Source organism: Acinonyx jubatus, chromosome C2 (assembly GCF_027475565.1).
Source record: "Acinonyx jubatus isolate Ajub_Pintada_27869175 chromosome C2, VMU_Ajub_asm_v1.0, whole genome shotgun sequence".
NCBI lineage: Eukaryota > Metazoa > Chordata > Mammalia > Carnivora > Felidae > Acinonyx > Acinonyx jubatus.
In genome coordinates, this window is record NC_069384.1 from 113,135,584 (window position 1) to 113,148,283 (window position 12,700).

The 12,700-nt window shown below is 38.8% G+C and overlaps 1 protein-coding gene across 2 annotated transcripts in view; it reads left to right on the top strand.

Moving 5' to 3' along the window:
- Positions 1 to 5,226: 5,226 nt before the first annotated feature.
- LOC106975171 (ceruloplasmin-like) overlaps positions 5,227 to 12,700 on the top strand; it is a 29,388-nt gene continuing 21,914 nt past the window's right edge. The window contains exons 1-5 of one of the 2 annotated variants that reach the window (XM_053221317.1): positions 5,227 to 5,461; positions 6,581 to 6,831; positions 8,260 to 8,472; positions 8,976 to 9,146; positions 9,970 to 10,212. In XM_053221317.1, coding sequence (XP_053077292.1) covers positions 5,307 to 5,461; positions 6,581 to 6,831; positions 8,260 to 8,472; positions 8,976 to 9,146; positions 9,970 to 10,212 — 1,033 coding nt within the window. In that variant the 5' untranslated portion in view covers positions 5,227 to 5,306. The remainder of the gene's footprint in view (positions 5,462 to 6,580; positions 6,832 to 8,259; positions 8,473 to 8,975; positions 9,147 to 9,969; positions 10,213 to 12,700) is intronic. The other variant, XM_027061619.2, reaches the window with a different exon arrangement.

Genomic DNA, 12,700 nt, shown 5'->3' on the forward strand with positions numbered 1-12,700 from the left:
TGTGTTAGGTGATTTAAGGGATGTTTAAAGAAGTAGGGCTTTAGGGGCACCTAAGTGGCTCAGTCGGTTGAGCATCCAATTCTTGATTTCAGCTCAGATCATGATCTCACGACTGAGATTGAGCTCTGCACCTAGCTGAGGGTGGAGCCTGCTTAGGATTCTCTCTCTTCCTCTCTCTCTGCCCCTCCTCTATCTCTCTCAGAATAAATAACTAAGCATTAAAAAAAAAAAAAAAAAGAAGCAGGGCGTCTGGGTGGCTCAGTCAGTTAAGCATCTGACTTCGGTTCAGGTCATGATTTCATGGTTCATGAGTTTGAGTCCCATATTGGGTGAGCTCGAGTCCCACTTTGGGTGAACAAGAGCCCCACTTCAGGTGAGCCTTGCTTCTCTCTCTCTCTTCCTTTCTCTCTCTCTCTTTCTCTGTCCCTTGTGAGATTCTTTCTCTCCCTCTCTCTCTGTCCCTCTCTCACTTGTGCCCTCTCACTCTCAAAAAAAAAAAAAAAAAAGAAAGAAAGAAAGAAAGAAAAGAAAAGAAAAAGAAAAGGAATCAGGGCTTTGCTCTATATTGGATGCAGTATTGATTCTATGATTCAATATCTTAACAAAGCAGTCAGTTATAGCCAGGATAAGAGAATACTTGGTTATTTTAAAGGTTTGGGCAATGTTTGTGTTTTTCATGTGTGTTCAGACATTACTTTGGAGTGGACTTGTTTTTGTCTTGATCCATCATAATCACAGTAGTGTTGTCTGATGTACTTTTCTCTTTATTCTTCATTTTCAACATCTTCCCACTATTTCATTCTATGCCTTATTTTGTGGGCGTCTAGTCCCTCATGGTGTCTACCCCATACTCTGAAAGCTTGTGGTTTACGTACTTTTAACCTGAGAAGGACACAGGGCTCTAGCCTAAGTGTACCTCTCTGACCCAGCTACCAGTTGCTCTACTTATTTAACTCTTATCTGGTTGATAGTTGCCCTGAGTTGCCCAGAGTACCAGGCGGGGGGGGGCAGGGGGGGGGTGGTTAGTAGTGAGAGCATCCATTAGGCTTTAAGGGCTGGGTTTAACTGACAATAACACCTACGTGCTTTGGTAAGTTCCTTACTAGAACCAAGTTCTAGTTTTCTCAATTACAAGGAGCCTAACAACTTTCCTTTCAGGATTTGCTGACACAATTAGAGTTACTGTTTAGAAAGTGACTGAGGTTGTGACATTCAACAAATGGTGGCTATTGGTAGAAGAAACAGAAAGAATGGAAATGGGTGGAAAAGTTGCTAACATCTATCCCATTGTCTTTAAACTCCCCATCCTGCCCCCACATCATTTACATCCCATTGGTCTACCTTGTTGGAAGATACAATTAGAGTTTTATATTCTGAGCAAAACTTAGCATTTATTGATTAATGTAGAAGTACATATGCTTAAACTACTGAAGCCAATTAATAAGGTCACATGGAAGAAATATTTGACTTAGAATCCCGTGATTTCTATTTGAACCCTGCCTGGCACCATAACTTGGAAGTGTAAATTCTGTGGCAAATTACTAGGCCCTCTGAACTTTAGATGCTTCATGTATTAAACAGGTATAAGGGTTGGGTTGAGGGAGAGTGTTTTGAAGATAACATTTTGAGGAATACTTTTAAAGGTATTTTATATATTGTAAAGCTTTTAAAACACAAGGTGCTATTATCATTAGGTCCCTGTGCATATTTTCATGTGCTCTATTTATTCTTAGACTTATTTTTAGCTGTGGAATAGAAAAACCAGGAAGGAATCCAAATTTTCCTCCGAGGTGTTTGAGCTTATACATTTGAGCCAAATTCAATAAAGCTTAGCTAAGTAAGTTGCCTTATGTTCTTGGGATACAAACCAAGAATATAATCAAATAATGGTTACCAACTTCAAATACTGCTGTACCAAGACAGATATATTGAGGGCTATGCAGGAAGAGAAGGGCAGAAATTTTTATTTTGCCAATCCATAAAATATAACATTATCTAGGAAAAAGTACCTCCTTCCAACCTCCTCCCTACCCAACCACCACCACTACCACCACAAAAAAAAAAAAAAAAAAAAAAAAAAGAAGCCAGTTTCCTTATTCATTTGTTGAGAAGAAGAAGAAAAAAGAATATTTACCAACACCATTTTCATTGTCTGAGGGGAGGATGTTTAACTTTCTTTGACACACTAGAAGCTAGGTCCTCACTGGACCACCAAACTTTGATTATTATTACCCTCATGTTACAGATAAGGGGACTTGGGTTCAGAATGATTATGCAACTCATTCCAAATCACACAGCTAATAAATGGTGGAGTTGGGAACTGGAGATAGATTTATTTGATTTGAATACACTAGACTTTTCATTTCTTAGGATACTTACTGAGTTAAAAAAAAAAAAAAAAAAAAACAAAAAAACAGTCAGCTGAATGGGTCTTCTATTATCCACCTTCCAGAATAAAATTAATGTTTCTGGGAGGATGAGGAAAGAAGTCACAGAATTTCAGGATAAAGAGACATTAGAAAAACCATTTAAGGGATCTTGCCACCCCTACGTGATGGGTAGATTCTTCCACAGCTACTGGTCTAGACCACAGGGAAGGTCCTAAGGTTCTTCCATATCCAGAGCTAAATATGTGAACCAACTATTCCAACCCATGGATTTCCTCCTTGAAACCATAGAGCCTATCTTAAACTCCTCTCTCTCATAAGACCCACGTGTCTGACCCATGTCTGGATCTTCTCTTCAACCCTTTCAACTGTTTCCCAAAGGGTGCCACTTGTGAATCCTTTCCTCTTGATTTTTCTATGGGCAGTTTCTCCACACACCGAGGTCCCACCAGGCCCAGCTTTTCTGAATTCCTTCCAATGTCTTCTGGTGACCTTAAAACCTACCAAAGCAGTGGACTGTTTACCCAACTTCCTTTTAATGTTTGTTTATTTATTTTTGAGAAAGAGAAAGAGAGAGAGCTCAGGCAGGGCAGGGGCAGAGAGAGAGGGAGACACAGAATCTGAAGCAGGATCCAGGCTTTGAGCTGTTAGCACAGAGCCTGACATGGGGCCCCAAACCCATGAGCCATGAGATCATGACATGGGCCAAAGTTAGGTGCTTAACCAACTGAGCCGCCCAAGCGTCCCAGCCCAACTTTCTTTTAAAACTCACCTAGGAATTCACAAATGTGAATAAGTTTTGTGATACAACAACATAGAAGTTTTGATTTTGGTAGAATTTAGCAACTGTTGCTTGTGAGGAAGATTGATAGCCTCTTTAAAAAAATTTTTTTTAATGTTTATTTGTTTTTGAGAGAGAAAGACAGAGCATGAGTGGGGGAGGGGTAGAGAGAGAGGGAGATACAGAATCTAAAGCAGGCTCCAGGCTCTGAGCTGTCAGCACAGAGCCTGATGTGGGGCTCAAACTCCTGAACCATGAGATCATGACCTGAGTTGAAGTTGGACGCTTAACTGACTGAGCCACCCAGGTGCCCCTATAGCCTCATTATTTTTTAATGCAAGAAAGAAAAAATGCAAATAGTTTGATTTTTAAAATCAAGTAATATAGAAATGCATTCTCCTTGTAAGAAATAAATATAATAATCCTATCTCTTCTCAGTGCTGTATGTGTGTTTGATATGTACCCCTCCCCCCCCTTTTTTGGCACTTTCTTAAGTTAGTATAGACATCAGTCTGCACACCCAGGAAAAATATACTTTGATCTTGTATGTTTTAAAAAATAAAGAAATTACATTCATGATAAAAACATGTTGCACTTAAAATGAAAGAGTATACTTCTAGGCAGTGATATGTAAAGGTGTCTCAAACATGTAGTTGAGAAATAAGAGCAAGCTGCAAAATAATACATGTTATATGATTGCAGTGCCTTAATATTCCTAAGTGTGTGTTTCTAAACCTAAGTCAGAATACCACTCTAACTGTTGAAAGGGATTGTGGCTTTCTAAATGGAAAGTCTCAAACAAGGTCTAATAGTAACAGATATCCCAATATATGATGACACATAAATCAATGGCAAAGACTTCTGTTCCTTTCCTTACTTACTGTAACTGTGGCAAAGGCACTCTATTTATTTGTTCCAAAAAAATTTAGCATTTATTCCTTGACATTTCTAGAGGATATACAGAATAATAAAAAGAAATCTGTACAATTTACAATCTGTTGGGAGTAAAGAAAGTACATGAAAATTTAAACAACAGTACAAAACTGTGTGGTTAACTACCAGGCCTGGACACTGTAGCTGGTGGATTCAGAAAGAGAGAGGTGTCTATAGGCTGAAATAATCATGGCAGTCTTCACTGAGGAGGTAAAATCTCAGGAGGCTTGAAAAATGGGAAAAATTTGGATAAGACGAGGAAGGGAGAGGGGAGGGAGGAAATATCAGGCTGGGGAATGGGTGTGCATATTATCAGATGAATTCAGAAAGCCCACTCTAACAATGGGGAGGAAGAAGGTAAATAACATTTGCTAAAGGCTGACTGTGTACCAGGCTCCTCATGTGTCCCCAAGGTCCTCTATAATGTGTGCTGTTTTGTCTAATTTTCACAACTTCCTAATTGGGAAAGTAATTGTTACTATCATTTGATAAGTGAAGAAATTGAGCTCCACAATTACACACAGGTTACACAGCGGGTAAGTGGCAGAGTTAAGTAAAATGCAAACTCAGAGCTGTCTGATCGCGGTGCTCAGGTATTCCTCCCCACCCTGCTCTGTGTCCCTACTCAGTCAACTTCCCAGAGAGAAGGGATACTGAAGTCGAATTATGGAGACGAACTTGGAATATCAGATTGGGAGCTAGATTATGGATAGTCTTCGATCTCAAGAAATTTGAGAATGATGTAAAGTATTAAATGACAAGGAATTTAAATTAGCATCTAGAGGAACAAATTATTAAAATTAACATATAATGAAGAATCGGGGAATGGTACATAGATGGACTGGAACAGTGGGAAAGTGGAGGCTGGAGAGTAAACTGCAGATAATTCCAGTAATTTAGGAATAGATAACAATTGTCCCGAGATGATAGATGATCTGGGTAGCCTATGTACCCAGTAATTCAAGCAAGCTCTAATACTGGCCAAGAATCAGTATTCTCTGTTGGTTGTGCAACATTTCACCCAGCCTGACTAATGAAAACTAAATGCATTTAGAACCAAAATGACGTATGTGTAGATGAAACACATGATGGACTCTTATGCAACCCTGATTTATGTAAATGGATACAAACAAAGGAAGAAAGCCTGGATTATAAAAGAAAGGCAGGCATCACTCATTTAGCCTCTCCAGGCTTCGGGTTTGAAAATGAAGGCCCTTTTACCATTAATGTTTCTGTTTTTTGTTAGTTCTCCAGGTTGGGCAAAAGATAGGCACTACAGCATAGGCATCAAAGAAACCACTTGGAACTATGCTCCTACTGGTAAAAATATGCTCAATGGGAAGCCTTTTTCAGAAGATGAGTAAGTAATACCTTTGCAGGGAAAAGTTGCTATCAGAAACAAAAGTTGATAATTGTTATTCACTGATAAAATGCTGATGAAAAATTTCCCATGTTTGACCCTTTATGGGCACATTTGTTATTAGAACCACTTCCTTTTGTTCCTTTGTTTGTTTGTTTTTTGTTTTTGCAATTATTTATTTATTTAGCTAAGCATGGCACGGAAGACAGATATTGATAGAAATCAGAAATCATTCCTTTAAAAATTTTTTTTAACCTTTACTTATTTTTGAGAGACGAGAGAGACAGAGCACGAGGAGGGAGAGGGGCAGAGAGAGAGGGAGACACAGAATCTGAAGCAGGCTCCAGACTCTGAGCTGTCAGCACAGTGCCTGACACGAGGCCAAACCCACAAGCTGTGAGATCATGACCTGAGCCGAAGTCAGATGCTCAACTGACTGAGCCACCCAGGCACTCCGAAATTATTCCTTTTAGAATTGTCACCACTCTTGCCATCATGGAACATTATTTCAGGGATCATCTCTAATTCTGTGATTATCATCAACTTTGTGTGGTGCTCAAGATACGAAACAACATTCTTTCTTCTGATATGGAGGGTGTGATGGAGATTGTAAAAATTGCAGCTGTCTTCTTGACTTCTCTTTTCAAATAATTGGGAGGAAGAAATCTAGAGGTTATGGACGGGGTTCTGATTTACCATGTTTGTTGGCGAAATGACCCTAAGTCTACCAACAAATATACAAATCCATTTAAACATGTAAATAATTCTAAGTCATAAGAATTGATCTAATGCTCGAGATCTAAATTACCCTTCAAGTGAGGTTAGACACCTTCTTGTGGCTTAGTACAAAAAATTTGGTAAGTCCCTCAAACCAAAATGCCATGTATATTACTTGCTACATTTGTATTTGATCTCTTCATCACATACTCCAAATGTTCTCCTTGCCTACAGTACCTTTTTTTTTTTAAACTCCCTTAGCATTTTCTCTAGTGTCTTGAATTTTGTCTATCAAAATCAGACTGCAAATCTTCTTACTTCTAGTTTCAGTTGATTTAACATTTTTTCTTTCCTGTCAAAATATGTTAAAGTTCTTGCTTTTTGTTTCTTTATTTTTTACAGAGAGTTTCAGTCCTATGTATATCTACAACGAGGCCCAAACAGGATAGGATCTGTTTATAAAAAGGCTTTGTATTTTCAGTATACTAATGACACATTTCAAACGATCATTGAAAAACCATCCTGGTTGGGATTTTTAGGTCCAATAATTAAGGCAGAGACTGGAGACTTCATTTATGTACATGTAAAAAATTTTGCTTCAAGAATCTATAGTTTCCATCCTCATGGACTCAGCTACACTAAAGAAAATGAAGGTAAGTGGATTCTCTTACCTTACATTTCTGAGTTGTTGTTTATGGAAAGTATGAGCCCATTACATCAGGGAAAGCAGGGTAATTATCAACTAGGAGTCGTTTGGGATGAATGCAGACTCTTACTTTTGATGTCTTTAAAAAAATTTTTTTTAATGTTTATTCATTTTTTGAGAGAGAAAGAGAGCACAAGTTGGGGAGGAACAGTTGGGGAGGGGCAGACGGAGAGGGAGACACAGAATCCAAACAGGCTCCAGCCTCTCAGCTGTCAGCACAGAGCCTGATGCAGGGCTCAAACTCACGAACCGTGAGATCATGACCTGAGCTGAAGTCGGACGCTTAACTGACTGAGCCACCCAGGGGCCCCTGATGTTTATATCCAAGACAATCCTTTTTCATTTTCTCATCTTGAATAAGTGACTACTCTTCTGCAATTCCTGGGAAAGAAAACATACTTTTCACTAATAATAATAACAACACAAACTAACTATATTCATGGCTTAATGGAGAAAGCATGGGTCATGTTCAATTTTTTTTTTTTTTTTGGGTAGGAGACACTCATGAGCAAATGTTAGGTTAGCAGAAATACTATTCTACCCCCACCTCACTTCACTTCCTAATGGGTGAGGATTAGCCTCTTGAAAACATCAGCATCAAGAGCAATCATTATTTTCCAGACAGTATCTTGTCTCCCAAACATCAACACTCACAGTTGCCTAATGGTGCTGGAAAAAGGAAGGGAAGAAAAAGCCAACAAAGAAGGTTTTGTGTTCAGCGTGGAGAAAGGAGGGTCTTGAAAGATGGGTAAATGTGTGAGCGGTTGACCATGCTTCCAAATCTTCTACTGAATGGAGGAATTTTATTCATAGTTATGAGGGCTCCAGCCTCAAGAGATAAAGATCTGAGGCAAAATTCTAGGAAAAGAAGAAAGAAAGAAGAGAAAGCCTCCAGATTCAGAACTGGGGTGATAGCTCAGGGTAATGTAAGCTATGCAAAGGGCCACTTTTGTACTCTAGTGGACTGCTTGGAGGACACATGGATGCCTCTCGATGCCTGGGGTCCCAAGTCTAATTTGCAGTGAAGAGAATAGGGAAGGCAACTCAGGAGCCCAGACTTCTGTATCGAAGGTCTTGGCATATAGTAGATGCACAGTAAATATTTCTGGAATTCATAATAATGGTGATAATGGTGTGCAATTATGCTGCTTGCCTCATTCCACTTTAGTCCAGAAACTGGACAAGCCGGACATTCAGGTGGATGCCAGTTAAAGAAGAAGAGACAGGAAGCAGGAAAGAGGAGGGGAGAAATGCTCACTTGATTCTAAAAATGCAAATTAACATACATTTATGGCTTAACAGAGAAGCATGAGTCACATTCAAAACAGTGCTGACCAATAGTTATTGTGACCACAGTGCAGATTATGTTTTCTAGGTGCTCTCTATCCTGATAATACTACGGGCCGGCAAAAGGAAGATGATCGCCTGGAGCCAGGGGCACAATATACTTACAAGTGGTATGTAGAAGAAAAACAGGGGCCTGGCCCCAATGACAGTAACTGTGTGACACGGATTTACCACTCCCATGTAGACACTCCAAAAGATGTGGCTTCCGGTCTTATTGGACCAATTCTGACTTGTAAAAGAGGTAACATATTTTTTCAAATCTCATTGTAGCAATAGAACCAGAATAAGCGGGATCTCCCTCGCTCTCCTAGTGGAATTTTTCTATCAAATGAGCTCCCTTTTCCTGCTTTGACCTTGATTCTCCAGTCGAGAAAGTAAAGCTGCCCTCTCAGACTCTGAGCACTAGATGGCGATGGTGAGTCCGAGGCCTCAGTTCAAGTTCAGTGACGCAAGTTGGTCACTAGATGGTAGTCAAACCCGGTAAACTTCACTTGGTGCCACCTTTTCACAAAATGACTGACCCCTTTCTCCTACAGAAATATGTTGAATCAGCAGAGTGGAAGAAAGTAGGAAGATGAGAAGCTGTCTGCCTATTCCTTGCATGCTTTGTTCCTTACGGTTCTGTCTGTAGATGTGCAAGATTTTACTTTTATATTTTAAGTTGAATCAGTTAGAATCACCAGTTTATCTCACAGCAAAAATAATTATTGCAAAGAGCAAGTTTTGTTGTTCTTTATGTTTCAGGCACACTGGATGGAGACACCGAAAAAAATATCGACAGGTCTTATGTTTTGATGTTATCTATAACTAATGAAAACAATAGCTGGTATATCGATGAAAACATTAAGAAGTATACTGAATCCGGCAAAGTAAATACTAGTGATCCTGACTTCCAGGAGAGCAATCAGATGCACTGTAAGATTAAAGAAAACTTCCTTATTCATAATATCCTGTGATTCTAACTTCTGTGGTTCTATTTAGTGATTTCCTTTTGTTCAAGTTTGTGTGGTTGAGTCTACATTTTCCAGTTTTTCGCCCAGGGCACACTGGTTGATATGCAAGAATCATCTAGTAAGTCTTGCTGGTTTGCAAAGTGTCGTAGCACATAAAGTTAGGTAGGTGCATATGTCTTCTATAGTCTGATATTGATCAAAAGTGCACGGGAAATACATAGGAAGGATGTAATTTTAAGGTAATAAAATATTATGGAAGAACAAAAACATAACTGACCAGATATTTTACGAAAATGTGTTTCTACATAGGATTTTTCAGAAAAGATGCTCTCGTTATCTCAGTCACCTCTATCCTTGTTCTCTTCCTTCTGGGACTTAGCTTCTTTCTATTCTTTTCTCCTCAGCTGTACTCTCTGCCTTCCAGCTTACCTTCCTCCTCTTTCCTCTAATCTCTGTGCTTCTAACACTTCTGATTATATAGATATATATAGATATATAGATATTGATAGCCTCTTTGTGTGTAAAACATAAATCAAATCCTCTGGTAGATTATGTGTGAGAAGAACGCTGACATGGTGAGGTTTGTGTAATGAGGAAATGTGCAGAATGTACAGCATGTGGTCCTGATCTACCATGTGTGATAGACCAAGGCACATTTGTTTTCTTGGCTTAGTTGGTAGAGCACGTGACTCTTGATAATCGGGGTCGTAAGTTTGAGCCCTGAGTTGGGAGTAGAGTTTACTTAAAAACAGATCAAGTAAAATAAAGTATATGTTGGTTTTCAGCAATAAACGGATACATGTATGGAAATCTGCCCAATCTCACCATGTGCTCAGAGGACAGGGTCAAGTGGTATATTGTTGGCATGGGTGGTGTGCTGGACACACACCCCCTCTATCTGCATGGACAAACTCTGATATCTCGGAATCACAGGAAGGACACCATCACCGTCTTCCCTGCCTCGCTGGAAGATGCCTTCATGGTGGCCAAGGGCCCTGGAGTATGGAAGCTGGGATGCCAGATATATGGTAGGGATTTATTACCTTTAAGTAATATAGGTTCAGAGAACTTTCAAGGTTACAACCCACCACGAATGCCTTATCTTCCAAATGGAGAAACTGATTTCTAGGGAGGTGATGGCATTGCCTTTCGGAAAGTCGGTGAAGGGATTAGAACTGGAACAAAGGTGTCTGACACTTAACTCCATAAAAACGAACCCTTTTAGATATACTAGGATGTTTTGTTTTGTTTTTACAAAAAAAAAAGTTTTGTATTTATTCATTGGTGAGCCTTATGAAAAGCCTGAATGTCATAGCACATATTACCGTTTGTCTGTTTGTTTTTTAGTTGAGAAAACAAGTTTCAAGAAGTTAAAACACTTGCACAAAACCCTATAAGAAGAATTGCCAGGAATTATGTAGGATCAAATGATTCTAACCCAGAACTCAGGAAACCTACATATTTTCATTTATTTACCTCTTCATTCACAGTCTCCATTGAATAACACGATGGCCAGTTATGATGTTATTAATCTTTTCTATTCTTAAATAGGATCAAACTGTACACATAATCTTGCAAATGTTTTGTTTTACCTTTCAATCAAAAAGCATTGTTGTTATTAGAACTGAAGAATTTCACTTTTCTTTTTTTGTACAAAAATGGGGTTTACTTCTCTGATCAAAACCCATCTTTTTCTAAGTCTCATCCTTTGGTTAGCATCATGCTTCAATTAATTACTTAAAGAAGTATTTATCAGGATTTGTTATATGCTGTGGCCTTCCTAGGGCTATGGGAAAGAGAACCCCATGAAGTTCCTGTAACTCAAGGATCAACTTTAATGATTAGAAGTTTCTCACTTAGAGGGGCACCTGGGTGGCTCAGTTGTTTGAGCATCTGATCTCGGCTCAGGTCACAATCTCACAGTTCGTGAGTTCGAGCCCCACATCGGGCTCTGGCTCTGCTGACAGCTCGGAGCCTGGAGGCTGCTTCAGATTCTGTGTCTCTCACTCTCTCTGCCCCTCCCTGGCTCACACTCTATCTCTCTGTTTCTCAAAAATAAATGGAAGTTTAAAGAAATTTAAAAAAAAGTTTCTCACTTAGAAAGGAATATCATTTTCAGGTGAAAATGTACACTCAGCCCCACTCTTCCTAGTTATTTACTTTGCAGACGGTGTCTTCAAGTCAGGTCTGGCCCTCAACTCTGCTGAAAGAATAGGGTTGGCCCTAAGCACAACTGAAGAAATTTCTTAGAGTTCTTTATCTGATTTGATTGACTCTATAGCTTTTCGTGTGTTTAATCAATCTCTGAGTCCTAGGATTGTGTGTGGTTTTAAAATTTTACCTCCACTCTTTTAAAAGTGTTTAAAATTTATTTAAAATTTTACTTTATGTTATTAGTAATTACAAGGATACATGGGTAGACTTTTGCTGGAAAGAAAGGAAGGACGGAAAGGGGAAGGAAAGAGGTGGGGCGAGGATTAGGTGGGAGACAGCAGGCAGAAAGAGTGAAAGTCTAATGTGATGTATGTGGGCCAGCTCGTGCTAGCTCAAGAGGGCTGAGAGTTAAGTCAGCCAACTGGTAAACTCTTGGTAACTTCAGACTTCCCACAGTGGGAGTGTTTAGACCACAAAAATTAGCAAATAGATCAAATGTTGTGTTTTTTGTCTGTAGAGCATTTAAGAATACACCGTTAATCCAACCCTCCCATCACCATCCTTGTCCCTCCCAGACATTACACCCTGGGTACGAATACTTGGAAACCTGTTTCCTATGCATTTTCACATAATGTATATGAACATGTAGAAACAAAAATACATAGCTATATTTTGTGTTTTGTTTGACATAAATAGTTCATATTGCATATAATTTTCTACTATTTGCAATCTTTTCTATGACATTTCTTGAAATTTTCCTATGACATTCCCCATACATCTAACTTATTCTTTTAAATTGTTGTATAGTTTTCCATACTGGGAATGTATCCTGAATTGTTTAACCATTTACCTACTGATTGGCATTTGAATTGCTTCCACTTTTTTGGCTTATCACCAATTTTATAATTTACACATTTTATTTGTATCTTTTATGTATATGCAAATATTTTTCTTAGTTGGCTACCAATAAGTGAAATTATATACTGGAAGGTGTTTAATTTCAACAAATTCTGTCAGATTGCCTTCCAAAAAGTTACCCTAATTTACACTGCCACTGACAGTGCTCTGAAATCAAAGCACAGGACTAATGCCTTCATGGAAATGTTCCTGCCTTGATTTTCTTTCTGCCTGCCAACTAGTTAATCTAATAAATCAACTAATTCATTCGTGACTGATGGTAGTAATTTTATACCCATGAGGAAAGATGTTTTTGGCCAAATAGACTCTCAAATTCTTCTTGGTACACAGGTGCCATCTTCTTCTAGGGTTTGGTCCAATGGTGATTATTATTCTTTGGTAATATATGTTCCTCTAACATTCATCTTTGCATCCTGCTTTTTGTACTTGCTTCATACATTTTAG